The sequence below is a fragment of the Ictalurus punctatus genome, chromosome 19, assembly GCF_001660625.3.
Source record: "Ictalurus punctatus breed USDA103 chromosome 19, Coco_2.0, whole genome shotgun sequence".
Taxonomy (NCBI): Eukaryota; Metazoa; Chordata; class Actinopteri; order Siluriformes; family Ictaluridae; genus Ictalurus; species Ictalurus punctatus.
In genome coordinates, this window is record NC_030434.2 from 9,727,226 (window position 1) to 9,754,037 (window position 26,812).

Here is a 26,812-nt window from a genome sequence, read left to right on the forward strand (position 1 = left end):
TGATGTACAGCAAAAGGTTGTTGAGCTTCACAAAATGGGAAGTGGCTATAAGAAAATAGCAGAAGCATGTAAAATGCCCATTTCCACCATCAGGGCAATAATTAAGAAGTTCCAGTCAACTGGAAATGTTATGAATCAACCTGGAATTGGACGTGTGTCTATATTGTTTCAACTCACTGTGAAGATGATGGTTCCAGTGGCCAAAAAATTCCAAAGATCACAGCTGGAGAACTGCAGAAGTTAGTTGCGTCTTGGAATCAGAAAATCGCCAAAACTACAATCCGAAGTCACCTACATCACCACAAGTTATTTGGAAGGGTTTCAAGAAAAAAGCCTGTACTCTCATCCAAAAACAAACTCAAGCGTCTTCAGTTTGCCAGACACTACTGGAACTTATGGAACTAGGAACTAATGGAATCGGGTTCTATGGTCAGATGAAACCAAAATAGAGCTTTTTGGTAATAAACACCAGAGGTGGTTTTGGTGCACACAGAGAGATAGCCATATAGAAAAATACTTCATGCCCACGGTTAAATATGATGGAGGGTCTTTAATGTTTTGGGACTGTTTTTTTGCCAGTGGACCTGGATATTTTGTTAGGATGCATAATGGACTCAAATATCAACAAATATCAACAGATATTAAATGAAAACCTGACTGCCTCTGCCAGAAAGCTTAAAATGGGCCGTGGTTGGATCTTCCAGCAGGACTATGATCCAAAACATACATCAAAATCAACACAAATGGTTTACTGACCATAAAATCAAGGTCCTGGTCCTGCCAGTCCCCTGACCTGAAACCCATAGAAAACCTGTGGGGTTAACTGAACAGGAGCCAGCATGGACCTCGAAATTTGAAGGATCTGGAGAGATTCTGTATGGAGGAACGGTCTCAGATCCCTTGCCATGTATTCTCCAACCTCATCAGGCATTATCGGAGAAGATACAGAGCTGTTATCTTGGCAAAGGGAGGTATTGACTAAAAGGGTGCCAATAATTGTTGCACACCAATATTTAACAAATATATATATTTTTTTGGATAAACCTGTCTTATGTTTGCAATTGTTTGATATCTATGAGAGAAGAGTATTTTTGTGAATTTTTTAAAACAAAAAAACCAAAAGGTTAAACAATAAAAAGACATTTTTTTCATACCATTCTTCGCTCATATTTACCAAGGGTGCCAATATTAGTCGAGGGCACTGTACACTGGTTGAATGAGTTTAAATCCTGTGTTAAACAGAAAGCAAGGACTAACACAGAATGCATATTGCAATGCTACTTTTTTATTATTCCTTTTTGAATAAATATTCATTTATTTTAATATTGATCTATCTAACTTTAAGGTCACACGTAACAATGGTCAGTTATACAATATACTATGACTTTAGTATTATACAGTTCTATCTGGGTAAAGAAGGAATCCAAATTTGTGAAACACTGCATGTTCACAAGTGTATTTATATACTGTCTACAGTTCTAGCTTTCTCATTTAAATATGCTAACCAGAAGCAGAATCCATAAACACTGCATTTATGCAAGATGCCTTACAGGTAATTCTGTAGATAATAAGACTACTTATGGAACTGATTGGGGGCGGACAGTGTGAAGTAAACAGATCTAAGTACACTTACAAAGTTTGAAATAAATTGTTGTTTTGCTGAAAACTCCAAGCTAATCTCTCGTGCCAGTTCATGTGGTTGGAGGGGAGGACATAAATAACATTGTCACAGTGAATAAAAAGACCCAAAAGCAAATATTGCCTCAGGCTCAATACTGTATAGTGATTAAATTCTGTGATGGAATTAACAATTAAAGACTTATTTTGGTCATGCATTATTATAGCAATGCTTGTCCCAAACAGACATGTTCCATGTTTGCCACTACAAATCTCAGAGCATTTCCACCTTCCATTAGGGCCACATTTGTAAAAGCCCATAACATCTCTTTATCTTTGGCCAAATGTTAATGGGTTATTTAAGAAAACATCACAGAATCTGTGGAAAAAAATCATTAATGGTCCCAAGAGGGAACATCTGAGTAAGTGACAGTTTCAGTAGCTGGGTTTGGCTGTGTGTGTGTATGTGTGTGTGTGTGTGTGTGTGTGTGTGCCAGCTCCATCAAACCCCTTCAAATGATTCGGAATGCAGCAGCATGCCTCGTCTTCAACCAGCCCAAGAGAACCCATGTCACACCCCTTTTCATATCCCTCCACTGGCTTCCTGTAGCTGCCCGCATCAAATTCAAGGCCTTGATGCTCACGTACAAGACCTTGTCTGGAACAGAACCCTCTTACCTCAACTCTCTCCTGAAGGCTTACGTTCCCTCATGCAATCTGTGATCAATCAACAACCGACGCTTAGTAGTGCCTACTCAACGTGGCTCAAGGTCCCTTTCAAGAACATTCACACTAACTGTTCCTCAGTGGTGGAATGAACTTCCAATCTCAATCCGGACCACAGAATCTGTCACTATCTTCAAAAAACAGCTAAAGACCCACCTCTTCTGTGAGCACATAACCAACCCATTAAAAAAAAATTGTAATAAAAAAAATGATAAAAAATTAAAAAATTACACCTCTACTCTGTGCATTTTGCTTCTTCTGGAACTCAGTTAATGGATCTTGTATGGTTAGCACTACTTGTAATATTCTCCTCTTGATATATCGCTTTGCTTGTATTTTCTCATTTGCAAGTCACTTTGGATAAAAGCGTCTGCTAAATGAATAAATGTAATGTAAATGTGTGTGTGTGTGTGTGTGTGTGTGTGTGTGTGTGTGTGTACTGATCAGCCATAACATTAATACCACCTGCCTAATATTGTGTAGGTCCCCTTTGTGCATAGACTCATAGAGGAATGGACTCCACAAGACCTCTGCTGTGATGTCTGGCACCAAGATGTTAGCAGCAGATCCTTGTAAGTTGTAAACCTCCTGTAATTTGCAAGATTGGGCCTCCATGGATCAAACTTCTTTTTCCAGCACATCCCACAGATACTCGATCGGATTGTGATCTGGGCAATTTAGAGGCCATGCCAACACCTTGAACTTTTTGTTATGTTCCTTAAATCATTCCTGAACAATCTTTGCAGTGTGGCAGGGCGCATGATCCTGACCTATATATATATATATATATATATATATATACACACACACACATACAGTGGGGGAAATAAGTGTTGATCGCGTCAACATTTTTTTCAGTAAATATATTTCCAATGAGGCTATTCTCATGAAATTTTCACCAGACATCAGTATTAACTCAAGAAATCCACACATATAAAGAAATCCAAACCTTAAAGTCCATATATGTAGTTAAGTGTAATAAAGAGGAAGGACACAGGAAAAAAGTACTGAACACACTAACTGAAATGTATTTAATACTTAGCGGAGTAGCCTTTGTTTGTAATGACAGCTTCAAGATGTTTCCTGTATGAAGAAATTAATGGGCCGCAGTATTCAGGTGTGATTTTTGGCCCATTCTTCTAAACATATTGTCTTTAAATCTTGTTCAATTGGATTCAAGTCAGGTGATTGACTGGGCCATTCTAACACCTTGATTTATTTTCTCTGAAACCAATCGAGAGTTTCCTTTGCTGTATGTTTTGGATCATTGTCTTGCTGGAAGGTCCACCCACGTCTCATCTTCATCATCCTGGTGGATGGCAGCAAATTCTTCTCAAGAATCTTCAGGGAAAGGGCTCCATTCATTGCTCCTTTAATTATATGAACTCTGCCAGTACCATGCGATGAAAAACAATACCACACCATGATGCTTCCACCTCCAAACTTCACTGTTGGTGTAGTGTTTTTAGGATGATGTGCAGTGCCATTTCTTCTCCAGACATGGTGTGTAGTAGGAGAGCCAAAAAGTTCAATTTTGCTTTCGTCTGACCAGACTACACTCTCCCAGTATTTCATAGGCACGAGCCAAATGAGTTGTAGCAAACTGTAAATGAGCTCTTTTTGAGTGGCCATTGGCTCTTGGGCTATTCTTCTGACTCCCTGGCCAGAAAACTTGCGAGGAGCTCCTGTGCGTGGCAGGATGATGACGGAGTGATGTTGCTTCCACTTGTGGATAACGGCCCCAATGGTGCTGACTGGAGGATTCAGAAGTTTTGAAATAAGTCTGTATCCGATTCCATCAATATGTATAATAAGGTTCTGAAGGTCTACCCATCATGAGCTGTTTCTTGTGTGACACCTTGGTAATGAAAAGCCTTTTTAGAGACCATCAATTTACAAACCCAGCTGATATTAATTTGCACAGATAGGAGGTATAATTACTTACGGATTCCAGCTGGTTCCTTGGCTTACCTTGCCTTGGAGAACACACATAACTTTATTTATGGACTTTAATGTTGTGAAATCTTTATATTTCCTGATTTCTTGAGTTAATACTGATGTCTGGTGAAAATTTCATGTGAATAGCCTCATTGGAAATATATTTACTGAAAAAACTGTTGTAGTAGCCATTATATATGGAGGGATACATGGAGGGTACATGTCAGCCCTATATATATATATATATATATATATTTATTAGGTGCTCGCAAAACAAGCAAAACAACGCATTTCAAGAACAAAAAGCAATTCTATCTGTTCTGGTACATCGTGACACAAACTAGAGGCCTTCAGAATTGAGACACAGAGATCATATCATAAAAACATATCAGTTGTAGTCTGTGAAATTATTTTAATTCACACACACACACCTTACAAGCAGAACACACATAGGTCTCTCTTACATATTTTTTTTCATTCAAATAATATTTTGAACATCTTGTTTGACATTTCATTGAAAATATTAATTCATATAATAATTCATATGTAGATGAAATTATACATGTGAGAAAGATGACTCCGCCACAGTATGCGTGCTTTCAATTTGCAGTTACAGTTATTGTTTCACTGGGGTATTGGCAGATTCCTCATCAGTGGCAATTTTTTTACCCCCTGCTGTTTTCCATGTGATCTTAGCTGCTGTGTTTGAGTTCATATTACAGCCATTTCCTCCCGAGAGCATTAAGAAGATTACTACAACACCACATGCTTCACACGCACACATCATTTGACAATTCTACAACTTCTAGAGTTATAGTGCAGGAGAAATGAAAACACAGTATAGAGAAGCTATTAGCTCTAACGGCGAGCCAGAATGTCTACACTCGCTCATGTTACCCCTTGCACACTGTGAGAACTCTTTATTTCACACATGTGACTACTGTCTTTGATAAAAGTTGAGGGCCTTATTTCTTAAATTCATATATGGTGAATAGTATATACAGTATGTGAAGCAGTACATCAATGGCACTCAAATCACTGCTCATTTTGTTGTCATACATCAGTTTTATGAATCAGATGCTGATTAATTCTGCAGTTACATCGAGCCCCAAGAAGACCAGTGTTGAGTAAGTTACTCAAAAAAAGTAATCCACTACAGATTACTAAATGTTACTTTAAAATTGTAATTTGATTACATTACTGATTGCTGCATATAAAAAGTAATCAGATTACTAACTACTTTAGTTTCATATTACTTTCAAAACCTATCAAACCTACAAAAATACACTACAAAATGAAACTCATAGTTCTTTCAGTAATTTTAGAGCGCACCAATGTATGACATGATCAGAAAAAGTTGGATTTATCATAAAACTTCGGGTGTTGTCACTGTTTGTAGAACTACCAGACTGATAAAATATAAAACTTTTCTAACTAGGCTAGTTTGGTGTCGCTAGCCAAGTGGAGGCACAGCTAAGCTATAACTGTATTGGTTTAGCTGCTACAGTGCCAAGCAAAGTACAAATTCTTTCCTTATGTTCTGCTAATATCATGTTCACGTAAACTAGAACTCATATAGACATTTACACACCTTGTTCCCTTACAAAGGGAACTTTGATGTTGCGTTTAGCATAACAGAATGTTACTGGTTCAGTTTCAACTCCTTTACTTGTTAAAAAACAGTCGCCATATATCTGTTTTTCCTCACAGGAAGTGAGCTAGCATTTGGCAGAATTGAGAACTGCCAGCCAATAAGACACGACTGTTTCCAGGTATTTTCCAATTAACCCTGTCTGATTGGTCTAGCCTCTGTTCACTGAAGATATAAAATTACAGGCCATCTCATTTTACTGATGTTCAGTTACGTAGTGACAAACTGCTCCAAGTTGAGAATTATTTGGGGTTAAAGAAAAAATATTCCGGGCAAAACATGATTTATTTTAAAAATGCATTTTACTTAAAGAGCATATATTATGCTTTTTCAGATATTACCTTTCATGGAGTGTGTTATAGAGCTGCTTGTGAATGTAAAAAGTCTGCAAAGTTAAAAAAATCAAATGGAGTTATTGACTCCCCAAAAAAAGAACCGATTCTGTACAGCTGAAACGAGTTGTTAGTAATTCCAGAATTATTCCTGTACTAACCTACGTAGGTTGGTAACAAATAACCCGCCTCTGGCCTTCATTGGTTGCTCGCGAACAATGTGTAGTTTGACCTGCCCTCAAACACTATGATTAGGTTCATGTCTAGACATTGTTTTCTGCACTGCAAAAGCAAAACCACTTTTCATGTACTCCTAAAGGATGAGGATGTAAAGCGTCAGTGGTTAGAATTCATTTTAAAATGATACCACAGCAGTTCAACTCCGACTTTCATTTGTGTTCATTTGAATTCATTTCACTGACATCTGCTTCTCAAATCTAGCTGAAGGCCACATGGGATTTACGTGTACAGCCAGCGCACAGCTGTTAACCTGTTAGCTAATAGCCTCTGCTAACCGGCTAATTCACGTTATTGCCAAACTACGTATAAACTTACCACTGAGAAACTTCCTGTTCTTGTCATGCTTGCGATGGTGGTTCAGATTTATCTTCTGATGCATCATTATTGGACTCGGGCTCAAATTGGTAAGGTAAATGGACATTATTATGGATATGGTAACCTCAGATACAGTAGTGGGCATTTCCTTTCTGACACACGCTGTAAGAAGTAGACCAATCACAACAGACTGGAACATCTGACCAATCAGAGGAGAGTAGGCTCTCTGAAAGGAGGAGTTTAGAGGGAACGGATCTATAAATTAGTTGTTTGTGACACTGGGGAAATAAGGTAATACTGAAATGTAAATTATGGGAAATTAAAGTGTGTTTTGACCTTGAATGACCTTGGTGTTTAAACCTATTGTATGAGACCTTTAAATCAAAATTAGGCATGTTTAAAAACCATAATAGGTGCCCTTTAATATTGTTTTCTTAACAATTAATTTGTAATGCAAGTAATTTTATTGACTTTAGTAACTGTAATCAAATAACAAATTTATCAGAAAAAGTAATTAGATTACAGTAACGCGTTACAAAGTATATACCCAACTTTGGTGAAAACACAGCAGATTTCTTCAGGCTCTAACTGTACACAATACAAAATAATGAATTGCTTCAAAAACTCCAACACAGATACATTGCCAGCACGCCAATTCAGATACTTAAAATAAAAGGGCGTATTTTTTTAACTGCTTCAGTTGTTCTCACCACATGCCACATTCTAGCTGAAGCTGATGACACCATGATAACGGCATTTGATAACACTGCATGCAAAACAGCAATGCTAGTCTTTTTAATTAGCACTTATAGCTAATAGATTTTACTTTCTATTTTCCATACAGAGCAGTCTGACACCTTAATTAAGCACTACGACAAAGCTGCTTCTATCTTCTCTCTATCTTTCACTCCATTTATTAGGATGTGGCTTTATGCTAATCATAAGCACTATTTTTTGTTGTTATAGTTTTGTTTCGTTTTTCTTTTGTGAAGTACATTTGTCCTGATACCATTTACATAGACAGGAAGACCTTGTTATATTTGTAATTCACAAATGCACACTCTACTTAACATCAGAAATACATTTATGATATGGTTATTTTTAAGTAGCTTTGGTTTACTTGTATCATTTTAGTAGGCAAATCTGGAGCCTATCACAAGAACACCTATTGGATGGGACACTAATCTATCACAAGGAACATTCACATATCTGAATAGACTGCATAGTAACTTGAGCACAGGATTGAGCCTGCGACCCTGGAGCTGACCTGGTGGAGAAAATGCTAGATAAGATTTGTTCCAGTTTGTTCCAGTTTGCTGCACTGATACAGAGGGTGATCATGTAGTGATTGGCAATATGGAAGAAGTAGCCCATTAGCAAAAATCCTATGATTTTCACATCACACTTCTATTGTGAAGCACTAGTGAACTCAACAACATAGGAAACTCATTACCTAGCTGAATCAAGTGATCAAGTATACTAATGTTAGCTAGCTAGCTACTGAGCCACTGAAATGTCTGTTCAGCAGACTGCTTCAGTCTTCAATCCCTTCGAGATCTCAGAGTTTTTGCCACCTCTCGAAAGCCATACCAATATTTATATTCATTTTAGTACAGGCTCTATCACTTCCCCTTTTTTGCAGTCTCTCCGCAGTTCAAGGTTTCAACTGATTCCCCAGATGTCAACAATGATTGCATTTAGAACTATCCAGATTAAAACAGCCATCTAGATATCGTGTTTAAATTCTAAGCTACAAACACTCCACTATCCTCAACCATCACACCCATGATATATTGAATTTTTAACCAAAAAAAGTTTGATACTGCAGCTGCTCTAACTATTGTGTGTTAAAAGAGAGAGGTGTGTGTGAGAGAGAGAAAGGTGAGTCATTTTTGTAAGTCACTACTTGTCTAATAAAACAAGAGCATATACTTAAAATGGGCACATTATAAAAAAGGTGTTACCTCCAGCTTTTACAAGTGGACGTTCTAATCCCCTGGTATATTCAGCTCCTCTGTAGCCTCTTTTGTCCCTGAGAACTAGTGTTAATTTCGTTAAAGAAATCTATGATGAAAAATGTTCATCGATGACCTTTTCTTTCATGACTAAGACAAGACGATGAAGAAAGGAATCCGATGTCATTAAACACTAACTGTAACTGTATCAACATGTACTATTGTTGACAAAAAAGATTAGACTAAAATGTAGCTTAAAAAAATAAAATATTTGCCAAAATCTCTCTTTATTTTTGTCAACAAAAAAGATGAGAAAATATTATAGACTGTTTTCTTTTAATTACATTCCAGCACATTCCAGTGTCCTTTCCTGAGCTGTATACGATATATCAGGATCAAACAAGCACAGTGCCTTTCAAGCTAACGTTTGTTAAATAATGACAGCAACAGCTGGATTTGGGAGAATGAGAATATCTGATATTTGGACCAATTTTCTCTATAATGAGGCTGAGAAGAAAAAAAATAACTTGTTATATTGGAAGGGAAGCAGTGTGGACACACAATATCTGGAGAGAATACAACAAATCTCAGTGGCATATGAAGGCAAACCACAAAGAAATGGAGGTACAGTAGGTTAACAGCTTGGCGGTAATGTTAGTTTGTTTTTTAAGCTATATTAAAGACAACTAGTAAAGTGGTGGCAATAATAATAATAATAATAATAATAATAATAATAATAATAATCTCATGGCTACAGTTTTCATTGTCTAAAATGTCAACAGTTTTCACTGACTAAAACTAGACTAAAATACTTATGGTTTTCTTTGACTAAGATACGACTAAAATGCCCATACTTTTACTCAACTAAAACTTGATTAAAAACCAAATAGATTAAGGTATAGGAATAAGGATAAGAATAAGGTAACTAAATATGATAAAAACTGTCAAGGACATTTGACACTGAACTAAGACTAAATGTAAAAAATAGTTGACAAAATGAACACTACCAAGAATGGAATAAATAAACATAACAGCAATACGTATTTGCAGAAAAACTCCAAACGAAACAGTACATTATAATAAAGACAAACTCTTCTATGAATATCAGTTGGTTAAAATTAACTGTAGTTAGCAGCATAGGCTAGCTACAAGCTTTGCAGTGGTGTTGTATCATCTGACTATTTTTAACCACTAAAGGACATTCTAGGAAAATAATATATAAATCTTGGCCATTTACAAAACAAGGAAATTACTTATATTTTTCACATACAGTAATCATCCACCAGAGCCATTCAAAAGGGAACCCCAAAACAATGGAAAAGGTCAAAACCGTGACACAAAACTAAACTAGGCAGACAGATAAAAAAAAAGGGCAAAGTGAAAGATTTCCCTAAAGGTCTGAGCAGGAAACATGACAGGACTGACTCTGAGTACAACCACATGAATGAGGAGCAGATTTGTCAGGATGGGTTTGGTGGTAGTCCATTATGAATCCCAGGTCTAAAATGTTTTTCAGTGACACCTAGCTTCTCTCCTCTGAATGTACACTTCCTAATCCTAATCCTAATACTTCCTAAAATACTGCAGCTGACCTCCACTAAATCTTAAATCTTTAATAGATAATCAAGCATTGTCATCTGGTTGGTAGACAGGGATCTCTCCTCTGTGTTGATCTTTGTATTCCATCTCTAGCTTTATCCAGTCACCCAGAGCCTTTTTTACATTTTTGGTTAATGCATTTTTTTCGATAGAGCCATTGCAAAAACCTTTGTGTGTGTGTGTGTGTGTGTGTGTGTGTGTGTGTGTATGTAGACTCAGCCGATGCAAAAAAAAATCTGCCAAATTTACGTCCGTGCTCTTTTCCCTCTCTATCTCAGGTGCTATCATGACAGCGTGGTCATGCTCTTATTTTTTGAATGATTTTCTTCTTTCTCAGGAAATCCACAAACAGTTTAGTTGCCAGCAAGCCATTCAGTCTTCCAGTTGCCCCTGTCCACGTTTGCAGTTTACGTTGGAGCTCCGTGCATGCCTTCCTTTGGGTACTTTGCTGCAAAAGCTGCATGGTGGGTTTTGAAATGTCACTTAACATTAGATTTTTTAATTGAGGCAATATTTTCTGTGCTAATCAGACCCAGCAGAGCAGGTTGAGTACACTGTACAACAAAGGAATTGTAAGTGACTTTGCATTTTTTGCAGTAAACTAATCTCTAATGATGTGATTAAGTTTTTAATGATGATATGTTGGTGAATAGTGAGACACCTGGCGATCCACATGATTTTTGTCAAAGAGCCATGTGCGGCTCACAGGCCATAGGTTCCTGACCACTGGGTTATTTGATTGAGAATGATATCCCAAGCTTAGACTGATGTTTCTTCTGAGCTTCTTTATCATAGTTTTCATGCAAATGTGGTGAATTGGGGTGAATTGGAGTTGGGATATTGACAAATCCCCTTGTGAGGGCTGACAGTTCTTTTTATAAATTTCCGTGAGAACAGTAGGATAGGTTTGGGTGGCAGGGATTGAATCCTCTGACAAGTACAGGAAAAACAGGGTGTTGACCTTAATGTTTTTGATCCAAGGTGTATAGGAGGTTGTAAAGTTAGCATGACTGAAAAATAATGACCATTGGACTTGTAGTCGGTTCATATGGTTTGCCGTCTTCATATATTCAAGATTCTCACAGCAACAGGGTGACTGGCTCACTCCAGTCAGTGGCATTATTCCTCAAGCACTTATGTTTTTAGGAGATTGCCCTGGCATTGTGATAGAACAGCACCAACTTTCACACCAGAAGCTTTAACTTCCACTATAATTCGTAGTGAAGAGGCTGAGTGCTTGAGAATGGGAGCATTGTGGTGAAAGTAGTTTCCAAAATGCCTTCTCAGCCTTTTTGTTTCTTACAAGGTTATGGGGCATTTCATTGAAGGTTATGGGGCATTTCATCGAAGGTTTTTGGCAGTCAAGATAGCTGCTAGGCTGAAAAATTCTCTTATGAAATGTAGATCTTGGACATTACTAGGGATAGGCCAGTTTAAGTCTGCCTCCACCTCACCTCCACACTAGTGACACCAATGGGACTGTATGTACAGATGTGGCCGTTAAAAATGCATGAGAAAGAGAATGTTATCCTGCCGTATGCCGTGGTATGCTGCAGTATGTCACTCAGTCAGCGCTGGTGAGACAAGACCGTTAGGTAGCAGTTGTGTCACATTCTGTGAGTGAGCAAACTGATTTCTAAAGGTGTAGTGAACATGACATTACATTACATTGAACAGTTAAATGAATTATCTCATCTTGATTGACAGTATGTTATTTAAAGGCTAAGGCTCTGATATTTGATCACTGTTTTATTATGGAAATATTATAGTGACAGTAATTTTATAATTTTATTGAACAGTAACAGAGGCTAGCTGGTAGGTCACTCCCCTGGCCTCAAGAGACACACTAGTGAACTACAGTATGCTATAGGTTGTACACTGTAGAGTTTTCTTTAGCACGTCCACCTTCTATATCGGTTGACTCTCATTCAAGCCCCGTTCGGAGCAGGCAGACTGGCTACAAGAGCATGTTTCAAAAATAAGATAATACATTTATCATAAGAGCTAACGATATTCGTTAAATCTCCTGAAGATGTTCCAGTAAAACAGATGATGATATTTATGATAATTAATTACAGCCACTTAAAAGAGGGAGCACTCCTTATGTGAGATTCAGTTTGGCACTGAGGTCCAAATGTGGGAGCACTTGAGTCTATGCGACACCTGGTGGGTAGTCTGAGAAATGTAACAAATGTATTTAATTCTAAGAAACTGGCCTTGGCATTCTGCGTGATCCTGTATGAAAAAATAGCATTTTTAAAGGCCACATCTATACTGTAGCCAAGAAAAGTAATGCTTTGTTGGTGGATCACACATTTCTCCACTTTGAGAATAAGGATGTGGTTTAGGAGTCTCTGGAGCATGGTTTGGACATGTTTCACATAGATCATCAATATAGGCAGTCATTTATCTAAAATCTAAAAGGAAGAACATTGACCTTGACCAAACCATACAGCATAACCAAGTATTTGCAATGTCCAGTCTTTGCAATGAATGCTGTCTTCCACTGCTCCAGTTTCTTAATTTTTACTAGGTTGTGTGCACTGCAGAGGGATCGACTGGTGGAATATCAGGCCCAGTGTTCATGCCACAATCTGACACAGATACTTTAAAAAGATAATAGAAAATCATTAAAACAAGGAAAAACAATAAAAAAATAAACTAATAGAATAAAACAAAAGAAAATAAAATGAGACAAATTGAGAGGCTGAAGACATATTTTAACATTTTACCAGTTCACATTAGTGAGCTGAAATGCAAGAATTTTGTTTGTGCTGTGTGTTTTGTTGTGAATTCAGGTCAACATTTTTAGGACAAATAGTTCCATCTCTATTGTTAAAAAAAATAAATAAATAAAAATAAGATTAATGGGACTACAGAGTTACCCAGAATATCCATTCAAAAACCTAGTTTCTTCTCAGCATATTTTTATGGAGAAACAGGCCAGGCAATGACGTGTATGGCTTTATTTACAGGTTTATGCATACGAGAAAAGCCATGACATAACCTTTTATACATTTCTTATACATTTCTTTAGATTATTTTCTAAATTAATTATAGAAAAATATAGAAAAAAGTTTTATTAACTTATATTAAGTTATATAACTTATATAACTTTATTATATGTTTTTTCACTATAACCTTTTTCTTTATTTTTGATTATTCCAGAAGGGGCTTGGGAACCCAGTATAAATTTTAAAAAAAACACAGATTCACTACAAGGTCATATGAAATGTGTGGAATCAGACTAAAGAACTCAGCACTATGTAACTACAACAATATTCCCACAAAGCATGACTGATTTAATTATGGTTGTTTTTTTTTGTGTGTGTGTGAGATTGTGTATGTTTGTTCAGTTTTTCCCCCTTTTGATGACGTGTTGTCATGTGGCTCAAAAATTATGAGTGATTTAATTTTGCTTCTACACTTTCAAGTAAAAACGCAATAATCTTTAGACACTCCGATATTCATTTAGATAAACCAAAGGGCCCTCTGAAATCAACGATTAAGTGCCTGATTGCTTAGATTCAGCATATTGCATTTTTCAAATTACATAGCAGGAGAATCTTCTTAACTATAGAAAGGCATCTACTACCTACAGCTTAATAAAAAATAATTTAAAAAAATAATCACTGACTCCTATTTAGTACAGTTAGTACTTTAGCATCAAAGCTAAATAGGAATGACACACACTGATGCATAGATAGCAACAATCAAAATGATCAACTTGTGTACTGCTGTAGATCCAGTACCTACGCTCATTAGAGTAACTGACTGAACTCAAAATTATAGTCACAAGGAAATAAACAAGCATATCTGACTCATATGTGAAGTAAATGAAAAACTGTGTAACATTTCTGAATATAACTAATATTAACACACTTCTACACTCATATTAATGCACTTACATTTACATTCATGGCATTTGGTAGATACCTTTATACATAGCAACTTACTTTTATCTCAGTTATACAACTGAGCAGTTGATGGTTAAGGGCCTTGCTCAAGGGTCCAGCAGTGGCAGCTTGGTGGAGCTGGGAATTGAACTCATAACCTTCCGATCAGAAGTCCACTTACATCAGTCAACTTTACACACATCTGCTGTAATAAAAAATTAATGCATCAACATAACTCTGAACACATAGGACACAAAGGCGTGGAGGGAACACGGAGGCATACATTATAGGCAGTAACCCAAAATTAGTAGGTTTATTGACCTACATCGACCAGGTCTCACAGCTTCTAATGATCCCTTCACACATGAATAAGAAACAGTACCAAGGCACCGGGGAATGTCACAGATAAATAAAATAATATAATAGAGCTGAATCTGTTGTCTTCATCTGAGTTACGCTATTCCCACCTTATCGTCATCTGCAGGTGATGTCATGCATGATATAGCTCTCTACACAAGAACACAGACACAGGTTGATTCCTTGAAGCAGATGAGTATTACTTGGGCACAACTATTCTCTTTGATGTTTCCATTCCTTATTCACACCTTAGACACACCGCGTTCATGCTGTGAGAAATTTGTGGATGAACATAATACAAAACATGTCAACAAATTATACAGTACACAGACTGTAAGCAAACAAACACTGTACAAAAGGGTGTTTAGCGCTATTATGGACGCTTTTATTTACTTTTATTCATTTTTATTTACAATTGAAACAAATACCTTGTTATCGCTTGTCATGAAAAGAGGTTCTTGAGTCTTTAACAGTCTTCTGAAAGTCCTCTTTACTGTCTGTTTGGCTTCAGACATCAATAATTATGACCGTAAAGTGCAATTTAGCAGAGCCTTGTCAGCACTCCATAGAGACAACTCATTAATTTGTCATTTCTGCTAAACACAGTGACACATTATGCTTGCGCATTATGTTTTAACTTAAACAAATGAATATACTATACATCAATTTACCTCAAAATTTAATTTTACAACATATATCAAATAGATTATTTAGTTATTATATGGAATTATGCAATTAATTTTGAATCAATAATCAATTGTGCATAAAAGAAAACAGCACTTACACATGATACATTATGTATCCGACATAAGAACTTCTTAAACGTACAAATCAGTAATTCTGGTTGTTACAACACACACACACACACACACACACACACACACACACACACACACACACACACACACACACACACACACACACACACACACACAACGATCTGTGTTGCTAAATTAGGATGAAGATGTGTGAATGAGGTGTCTCACTGAGACCTGATAATTCAGCAATGAATACCAAATAAGCTGCGTGTGTTAATAATTGTACAATTTATACTGTGTTTGTGTTTGTGCATGTGTGTGCGTATGTGAGTTTGTGGTTGTATGTCCACATTAGGTAATGCTATGGATAATTTTGCATGGCTCATCTCCTTCATACTCCCTCACTGAGACAAGCGAGTGATGGAAATTAGATCCAGCTATGTGGCAATTTATTCTGAATAAACAAGTCTACACACACACACACACACACATACACACACACACACACACACACACACACACACACACACACACACACACACACACACACACACACACACACACACAGAGCTCATCAGAGGGAGGATAAGAATGGCAATCACTGGAAGAGACACTAGAGAATAAGGTATGAGCAGTTCTCTTTTGTGTTTCTTTTCAAAGGCAGCTCATTACTGCTGTTGTCCATTCCCAAAAGTCGTTGTTACATAATGTTGTTACATTAGGATTTAAACTGCTCCCAAGCTAGTGTAGAGTGCCTTTATTTACACTAAAATTCTAGTCCTAGATGCAGTCCAGCACCTTGTCCAGTAAGTACAATACTCAGCTGGCAGTGTTCCAGAGCAAGAGTTCATTCTCCTCATACAGGAAAAGATGGAGAAAGTTCTACACAGAGAATATGAATTGTCACTAGGTACAGGCCCAGAGAGAAGAAACTATGCACTAAGGTAGAGATTCGTCATCTACTGTGGAAAAACATAACCTCATTAAATAGCGCTAATCCTGACCTTTAGCAACATCTCTGCGGGGAAGGATACACAGCATTACAAACTGCAAAATACATGTCACCACCTGAGAGACAGTGGGTCGGACAGGTCCACTCCAGTCCTCATTCTGTTATTATAGTTGTCTTTATTATTAGTATTTTTTTTTATAAGAATCTTTATTGTGACCACTTCTATTAGTATTTCTGTTGTTATTATTATCATTTATTGTTATTACATTTTTATTGCTAACATCATGTGGTACAGCTTAACACATGAACAGTTTTATTTTTTATTTTTTGAGGAGAAATTTTTTTTTTCTTTGAGCACTGTATGAGCAAATGATCTCAAATCTAACATTACACATTCTACACACGTGCAGGTGATCACTAAATCATAGTTGTTCCTTTAAAATGTGATAATCTGTTATTCAACAGGTGAATGCTAAATCACTGAGCATAACAAGGAACAGTAAACCTTATCACAATCTTAATCTTCCATACAATGCCTATTACAAAACTAATTAGCTGAAGGAAAGTTTGTGTATTAATTTCTGACTTAAACAGCCTTCACTTAATAACTCAATGACAAATGAGGTTTTAATGCAGTAGGTGGTGAGACAGGACAGTCTAGCGAGCACACTACAAAATGTGAAGCTTCCCAGAGGTCAACTAAATCCTGCTGTCCTTGTGCATTAATTACTCAGACTGCCTCATTATGCTGTATATTTTAAAGGCAGATGATAAAATGTAATTACCTCTGTGCCTTAAACAGTCATGATAAGGCTCATCTACATAATGGGCAAATTGCTTGGTCTTTTGCTGCTCCTCAACCTGTATGTTCACTGTGTTGCAGCTGTTTTACTGACCCAGGAAATTTCTGGAATATGTGAATATTTGTGAAAACTGATGAATGGCCTTTTAAGTTGTTTCTGTCACTGAAATGAACAAAGTGAGACAAAACCAGTGAGTAATATGACCGTCACTGCTCGAATGTTAAAACACCTGCAATTGTCCACATTGACATGTAAAACACATATAAAGTATGTAAAATGTTGTAGCACCTCACGTCTATGAAAAACGATGAACCGCTTCAAACAAAAATGATACCCGGAAATGAATCGACTTCTCAAACATTCAAAGCACATGCATGTACGATGAGTCTCATGGACTGGACCAGTGAGCTGATTTAATGAACGTGTGGTTTCTAAAGTCTTTTCACATGCATAAATAAAGGTGTGCTTCTACCTGGGAATTCCTGCAGCATGTTGTTTTCTAAATGGAGGGCAAGGAATCCTTGGCAAAATAAGTGATTTAATATATTTACTGCACTGTATGCTATGTATTTCATTATTGTCATTGATGTCAGTTTGACCACATTTGTGAATGTCAGTTGGCAAGCATTAGTTATTATTAGTTATTCTGGGTTAAAATGTGCAACCCAACATGCTGGCTTACTTTAACCAGCATGTCTTCTGTCCAATATTTATCCATCATGGAGTTGCCAATGATTTTTTATTTATTTATTTATTTATTTTTAACCCAGCCATTTTTAGAGTGTGGGCTAAAAGTAGTTTGACTATAAACAGCACAGTTTAACATTTGTTTTTTTGGTTTTCATAGCATTTGAAATCTTGGGACAAATTAACCCAAATTCACCAACCATACATAATGCTTATATACTACAGTACTTAAATATTGAACAAAAGTGGCCCAACTGTGTGTTCTGGTCCACATCATGCCTGAGATAATGACCCATCAGTGTTTGTGGCTGTGTTCTGGCAGGCATTTATGGATGCAGTTACTGTTGTCATTCCAGGATAATGAGTGGAGCAGCTATAAGTAGTAAGTTTGGACTAACACTAAATTTTCATGTATTTCCTCAAACAAGGAGGGGTGGACAGTTCATAAGTAAACATAGAAATGAAAGCCCCACAATATCAATACCTTGGAGTGTTTTTGTTTGTTCTCAAAACAAAATAATAAATTATTTATTCCGTTATTTCTGACAAACACACTGCCTGAATAAACATTAACTTCTGAATTATTGTGTAATTGTTTACTCATTTAAGTAAGAATTGCAAAGCATCTGAAGATAAAAAAGGCTGCATTGTGAATATAATGAGTTCTCCCAAAACCCATTTTGCTAAACACATAATGCTTTGAAGATAAGCTAATAATGTACAGTAAATTTGAAATATCACACACTATAATTCCCCAATGTTCACAAATTAACTGAATGAAAGTGTTTGTAGTGCTTTTCTTTAATCAATGAATATTTTACATAAGCTCTAGAAACATATAATTACTTGCCATTACTTAAGGGGCCTTATACTATATATAAAATGCAACAATGTCTATGGTGCTTCTCCAATTATATGTCCACTTTTTACTATCCCCTTTTATTCCCAGTACACAACAATACATGTGCATGAGCCAGTGTGATAACCACAATGTTTTAGTTAATATGAAGTCTGGCAATGCTTCATCTCAAGTACAAATAAACACAGTCCTATGATCTTTAGTAAGACAGACTGGAAAGATTCCTTTCAAGCAACAGCAAAGGGAAGTTTTTTTTTTCATCACCTAATAAGAATAGTATTATTCTATAACATTAAATATATATATACATATAATTTTATTTCATATCATTGTAATGGGGGGTTAGGGAGCAAGTGCAATGTAAAATGACCGGTCTCAAGTACCACACTAGAATTCAGACCTCAGATGTAACAACAGTCCAATATGAGGTGAAGTGCTTTCTGAAAGCAAATGGCTGTCTCACTTTGCATGATTCTGACCTTGATCTTAATACTGTTGACCTAATGACCTTTTGATGACCTAATGCAAGTTACCACATGCTAAACTTTATCTTAAAATCACAATTAACTGTCATTTTACATCGCACTTGCTCCCTAACCCCCCATTACAATGATATGAAATAAAATTACACTGCAGTGCTTGCGAGTTGAATGGGCCATACTTAACATGTCCTATGTATGTCCTGCGTACTTATTTGTTCAACATGATTATACCAAAGTAGATTGGTTGGTTTAGTTAATTCAAGAGAAATTTCATGTCAGGTGAGAAAGATACTACAACCAAATTAACACATCTGAGCGATATATACTCGGCTGACTATTACCTGTTTACTTTTTTTGACTTCATGATTTGCATTTGCTTGCCAGCTCTTTTAATAACCGCTAACTGCATTTGCATCTGCCTCAGTCTATCATTCCCGACATTAGGTTACAGGATGAAAATGAGGTAGCATGAGGAAGTATGAGGTGGAGGTTGAGCATCAAATAATGTTCAAACTGAACAACTGGCAGCCTTCATTCTGCTCAATAAATAGCTAAAACAAACATAAACATATCTGCGTAATTTTTTTAGCATAGAAATAAGATGCTATATCTCTAATCAACTCTAATGAGAATTAACACAGAAGGACTCACTGGTCACTTGTAATCAGTGCCTCACAATGTTCTTGCCTGCCCACATAAGCTCTTTAAGTTTAGGCTTCAGTCCCTCCCTTTTAGTTATTTCTCTTTTTTTTTCTTGAAAACTTGTACTGAAAATGGAATCTGAAGCAAATCAAGCACAATGTCATCTTCGCTAGATGCTGCCATTTTCTCAGTAGATTATGATCAGTCAATAATTGGTGGATAATATTAGGTCATTAAGGACACCTAGTAGGCCCACAACACTTCAAATTTTGATCAGTTAATTCAGTTGGCATTCTTTATTAATGCCATGTGCACTTTCTATGGGTGGGGAGGGCTCAAAGCCTGCAACACAGGACACAGCCGGCCCTGCAGGATTGAGAGATGGATGAATAGAGCCAAATACGGTAAAGACCTTGAAGAAAACACAACACAATGACCCAAATCATACAGTCAAGTCATACAGCATGCAGCAAAAACAAATATTTGGGAAAATACTGTGAGTATTCTTTTGAGTGGCCCAGCCAAAGCCCGGATTTGAACCCCATAGAATATCTGTGGAAAGACCTGAAGATGGCAGTTCACAGATGCTCCCAATCTAATCTGATTTACTGTGAGAGGATCTACCAGTATGAATGGGAAAAAATGCATAAATTCAGGTGTGCAAAGCTTGTAGGGACTTACTCAAGAAGACTTAAAGCTGTAATTGTTGCCAGTGTACTGAACAAGTCACATAAAACAAGAGTTTTGCTTGGATTTTAAAAAACAAAACAAAACTTTTCAGTTGCACCACTTTGATTTTGATACTGGATTTGACTTCATACAATATAAATGTATATTAAAATATAATACAAGTATTTGTAGGTTACAGCATGTGTCTTTATAATAGAAACACAAATACACTATAAGTCTACATGTAATTCCTCTACCTCCTTACGTTTGACAAATTAACCTAAGGAGTCTTTCTTTACCCAGTACAAATAAAGGTTTTACCAAATGCCCATGACCTAACATAGGTCATCTTTACTATTCTCCTCTTGCCAGGATGTGAGGACGTGGACACACTAAAATATTGTAATCCTTTGTTTCTTGTAAATGAGGCTATTTTTTGTTAAATTTGCTAAACATAAACCATCTATTGAGTATGGTGGGATGATGAATATGATCAGTGCCCAAACACTTAAATAGCCTTTCCTAACTGAAGCATAACGTCAATATTGGGAATATTGTTGACTGTTCTGAACCTTGTTGCAGCAGGAAGTAAAGCATACAGCAGTCATGTCTACCAAGCCCTCTAAAAATAAAGGCAAGCTGCTTTGCTGCATTGTTGCAGAAGGATGAGAAATGGGCAGTCTTTTTCTGCTTCTGTTTTCTTTTTTTCTTTCTAAACATTTGTTGTAGTTGCAGTAAGAATGGAAACAGGCATATGACTTGGGGTCTGGAATATTACAGTTAGAAGGTCAACAGCTCTACTGCATTCAGCAGCACTTGGGAGTAGGCACAGGACAAATTCAAGAACTGCTAACAACAATGCAAATACAAAACAATGCAATGAAAATCAGAACTCAGAGGACCTGGTATAATGAGACAGTACACTCAGTGGCTTATTATGATTCTCTGAATTTAAACAAAGAGCTGCAGGTAGTGCCCTACACAACCAGCCAAATTCCTAACCCATTTCCATCAAAGTGAGTTACTGCGCTGTTCTGCAATGCTCCAGTTTAATTAGAGAGCTCTTATGCATGTTTACAGATGCATTGAAGTTATGAGCCATATGCATACTGTCTGTAGTGGCACAGGTAGAAGAACTAGGTTTGAGATCAGTGTCTGCAGACTGAACATAAGAGACTGACAAACTGGTCTGCAATGCATATGATGGCCTGCCAAATGTGGGTTGCATCTCTAACACAATGGTACAGTGGATCCTGGCCAAATAATGCCCAGAATTGAAAATACAGAGATCTTAGAAAACCTATAGACAGCACTCCATGCAATGACAGCCATCACAGCACAGTGTGATGGATGACTGGTTTTGTTATTGCAGATGGGAAGGTAAGTTTGGCTGGTACAATTGCCTGGTAATTGCACTCTGTGGTTATAGGTTACCCACATGAGGTAATGGTCATAAGATAACAACGGCAAAAAAAACAAACAAACAAAAAAAAAACAAGCACATTGAAAAACGCCACCAGCACCAGGACCTTGGCAGTCCTCCATGATTACATACTGTATGTGTCGTTTAGTTTTCTCTGAATGACAGTTCTCAATATTAGATGAGCAAAGTATGCACTTTTACATTCATCTGTCTTAGTACAAGTGTACAGGTAGCAATTGCAGTAATTGTGCTGTCCATCAGAGTGGTGTTGTGTTTCTCTGTGTTCTTGAGTTCATGTGATAGGTGGCAATTAATTTTTTGTGGTTGCTTCTGTCTGTGTTGCTAATAAGCAATTGTTTATTAAATGCACATTGAAATGAGCAGTACAAGCAGTCTAGGTCATGTGCAGCAGTAAAAGACCTTGCTGTGATTATTGATGCCAGACTTTCATTTGATGCTCATGTAGATAATATTACAAGGATAGCCTTCTTTCATCTCAGAAATATTGCTTAGATAAATATAATGTCACTACATGATGCAGAAATATTAGTTCATGCATTCGTCATCTCTAGACTAGATTACTGTAATGCCATACTGTCTGGATGTTCCAGTAGGAACATAAACAAGCTCCAGTTAGTACAGAATGCAACTGCTAGAGTCCTAACCAGAACCAGAAGATACAACCATATCAGCAGGATCTTATCCGCACTGCATTGGCTCCCAGTGAAATCTCGCATTGATTATAAAATACTACCATTAACCTATAAAGCACTAAACGCTCTCGCGCCACAGTATCTAAGCGAACTTTTGGTTTTCTATGATCCGCCACGCCTACTTAGATCAAAAGCTGCAGGCTATTTGTTGGTACCTCGAATAGTGAAGGCTACAGCAGGGGGAAGAGCTTTCTCTTACAAAACTCCACAGTTATTGAACATCCTTCCAATTAGTGTTCGGGACTCAGACACAGTCTCAGTGTTTAAGTCTAGGCTGAAATCGTGTTTGTTTACTCAAGCTCACCATGAATAGACTTTCTTTTATGCAAAGCACAGTATTACCTAACAATCTTTCCATCTCTTTACCTCCCTCTCCCTCTCTCCATCTGACGAGCCACACATGATTTTATGGAGATGCTAGTGATCCTGGCCATTTCTTCTCTCCAGAACTGCCTGATCCGTTCGGATGCACTGCCTCTGGATGGAGCTCTCATCAGCTCCATTTCCAGATGTACACACTCACTGTGGTTGCTGGGACTACGGTTGCTACTATGACCCTGGGACTGCAACTACCACATGCAGTTTTGCACTCAGGTCTCCTTTAGTGAACAGTGGACTAGTTCAACAAACCGACTTCACATAAAAACCATAATGAACTTTCCTTTGCTTTTACACTATCCGTTGTTACCCAGATGAGGACGGGTTCCCTTCTGAGTCTGGTTCCTGTCAAGTTTTCTTCCTCATATCATCTTAGGGAGTTTTTCCTCGCCACCGTCGCCACCGGCTCACTCAATAGGGATTAATCCACACACTTAAAATCTGTATTCTGTGTTTATATATTTCTGTAAAGCTGCTTTGAGACAATGATAATTGTAAAAAGCGCTATACAAATAAAATTGAATTGAATTGAATAGGTCAAAACTTGAAAATAACGTCAGGCTGCACTGAACACAGTCAGACACTACTATTCACAACACAGTCACTGCCCTTCATACATTTTATACAACCGGTTAGAGTTTGGATGGATCAAAATATTTGTGCATGAACGTACTTACAAGTTTGTTTCATTGTCTAATCGTATAGATTTACAAGATTACTATTTAGTACAGTTGAGTAAAAAGACTTAAACGCCTAATGAGGCATTTAGCACTTTAGGTTTCACAGATGTTCCATCACATCACATCACAAAAAATGATCAAATAATTAAAATTATACAAAACAAAATTATATTCGTTATTTTGTCCTAGTGGATCAAATACACTCATATAATTTAGTTTACCCTGTTTGTGCACCAATGTGCATACGCATGCTCTCTTGGTAGGAACCATGCTCACAGATTAAGCTGCTGTAACTCGTACATTTTTCAGTTTCCAAGCTAAACTTCATATGAAACTGGCTTGGTACAATTATACTCAGAAACACATTATTTTGAACAATGTAAATGTTGCACAAATCAGTTATTATGTGTGGAATGTGTGTTGAGTATCTACCTTCTACAGTCATAGCGTGATTTTACTTGCACAACAAAGGAAGTTAGAAATGCCCTGTTTATTAACAAACTTTATGCACTACAATGTTTATAAACTCTACATGTATTACTGAAGGACATTTCTCAAGGCAACTCCAAGTGAAAGCTGCAGTCCGAGCATGCAGAACATCCTTAACACCTTATAAGCAGTTGTTAAAGATTCAGATTCAAACAGACACTAGGGAATACTGATTGAGATGTGTGTCCGGAGTTTAGCATCTTCCTCCTCCTGTTAAAAATCCTTCACACTGGCTTGAATCTGACATGGATGGCAATATGGATTACAGCACTTAGGCAGAGCTTAGCATTAAGTCGAGCAGTCTGGAAAACAACAATCAATTAAAATAAAAAATATTTAATATTGGTCAATGTACATTATTTAAAACTTAAATTTCTTATAATTTTTAGGTGTTAAAATATCATCATAATTTTGATTTAGGTAGGTAGGTAGGTAGGTACTTTATTTAAGTAGGTAGGTGGGTTGGTGTTGTCATCTCTTAACAACACCTGATACTGACTGGGTACACTGTGTGTTATCATCCCTACTGTTTCCAGTCAATAAGAACACACTATTTTTATTTGCATTCATGAATATTTGGAAGTTTTTTCCTAAATGAAATATTTATATTCTATTTTTTTCCCCCTCCTAAACCAGTCGGTATAAGAATAACATACTTTATGTTCAGCATCATTCCAGTTTCATATTGTGTATATTGCCCTTGTGTAAAGCCATACTTCCTGACAAGCAATACATCAGGCAGATAATTTCCTAAATACTCCCAAGTCTGTAAAATCATAAAGCTCTGAGAAGACATTGCTAGAAAAGTAGAATACTTTTTAGTCTTTTATTTGTTGTGGATTGGAAATTTCTGGCTGGTGGACTAATCTCAACCCACCAGTAACATTTTAGTGTTTATATACCCCAGCCACACCGTTGTATCTGATACACTAGTATCATCACCAGGCATTACCATGTTAGTGCCACTGCTGTGCTGAGAATTCACCACCAAAATAATATCCGGTAAATATACTGTATGGTCCTGTGGCAGTATCTTTACAATGATGAACAGGGTAGAAGCAGGATGACAAACTGTGTTATGGCAACATAATTACAGTCAGTAATTATACACTTTCAATTGTGCACCTATATGGTACATTTCACTGATGAACTTGAAACACATTTTATATTTAAATTACGTGTAAGTCTGTATCATCCGTTTATACAACTGATATTTTAATTGCAAATTTAGCTCATTGTAAACATATGCATCATGTTAGCATGTGATTTTCAAGTGAGCCATAATCAGGGATACTACAACTTGTAAATCTCTGATTTCCAGATATTTCTAACACCTTTCTGCTCATTGTTTCCTCTGTAAGAAACTATTGTATATTAACATATTGACACAGTGATTACTTACCATTTAGCATTTACACTAGATATACAAGGTGAGGCCTTGTGTGAAGAAAACAAGTACAATACATCCGAAACACACAACCATTCGATACACCAATAAGGATTGCTGCCCAGATCTCCGCTGTACTTCTTTCTATGGCTTGAAGAAAGGGAACAAACACCCACTTTTGTCCTTTCTTTGGACCACTTCAGTTGAAATCACTGATTGTCAGGCTGGCTGATTTTGTGCTTATCTACATTCAGATTAGTATCAATTTGCAGTACAGAAAATGCTGAATTTTGACCCGAGTGTCCCAGGACTCAGGTACTAACTCTGAACATTGGATCATTGGAGGAAGGAAAATGTTTTCATGCATGAAACAAGTATGATTTGAATATTTCAGGAATATTCAGAAAAGGAAAAAAAGAATGCCACTTAAGATATACACCACCAGGCAAAATTTAACAGTAAATATGTTGGCAGCAACACATATCTGACCCTTTCCTTGTTCATTTCCACCATTGCCTGGTCTTTTCTTTATCAGGAAAAACAAAGATTATCAGGGTCCAAAAATGATATTTTATTGTACTTTTATCTTCTCCCATGGCTAATGGACTATAAATGTTTGATAGAGACTCCATGCTAACAGATAATGAACATGGTGGATTATTAGTCATTGGGTGATTTCCTCAGCCACTGGAAGAACTGCTCCTTGTAAAGGTTGTGCCATTTCACATTAGCCTTGACAATCTCCAACGCTCGAGTGAATGCAGACACTGCTCCTCCATTGCTCATCTGGATGAAATCCTTCAGCTGAGGAGGAGGTAACAAAGTAGAAAAAGTAGTTAACATATACTCCAGTGTTTAACATAAATTACCTTTCAAAATGACTAGAAAGACACCTGACCAAGCACACCATATGTGTTTTTTTGAACATCCCATTCCTAAATTTGATCCCTTTTGCTGTTATAATAACCTCCACTCTTCTGGGAAGGATTTCCAATAGATGTTAAAATCACTGAAGTTAGGTGAAGAGGTCTGGGGTGCAGTCAGCTTTCCAGTTCATTCCAAAGGTGCTCAGTGGGGTTGAGCTCAGGGCTCTATGCAGGACACTAGAGTTCTTCCACTCCAACCTTAGCAAACCATGTCTTCATGGAGCTCGCTTTGTATACAGGGGCGTTGTCATTCTGGAACAGGTTTGGGTCTCTTAGTTCCAGTGAAGGGAAATTGTACCGCTACAGCATACAAATACATTCGATACAATTTTGCGTTT

The 26,812-nt window shown here is 37.0% G+C and overlaps 1 protein-coding gene across 1 annotated transcript in view; it reads right to left on the reverse strand.

Moving 5' to 3' along the window:
• Positions 1-24,143: 24,143 nt before the first annotated feature.
• The window catches only part of LOC108279435 (thyrotropin-releasing hormone-degrading ectoenzyme), a 191,164-nt gene continuing 188,495 nt past the window's right edge, over positions 24,144-26,812 (reverse strand). The window contains exon 20 of the mRNA XM_017493685.3: positions 24,144-26,352. Within this exon, the coding sequence (XP_017349174.1) occupies positions 26,209-26,352 (144 nt within the window). The 3' untranslated portion in view covers positions 24,144-26,208. The remainder of the gene's footprint in view (positions 26,353-26,812) is intronic.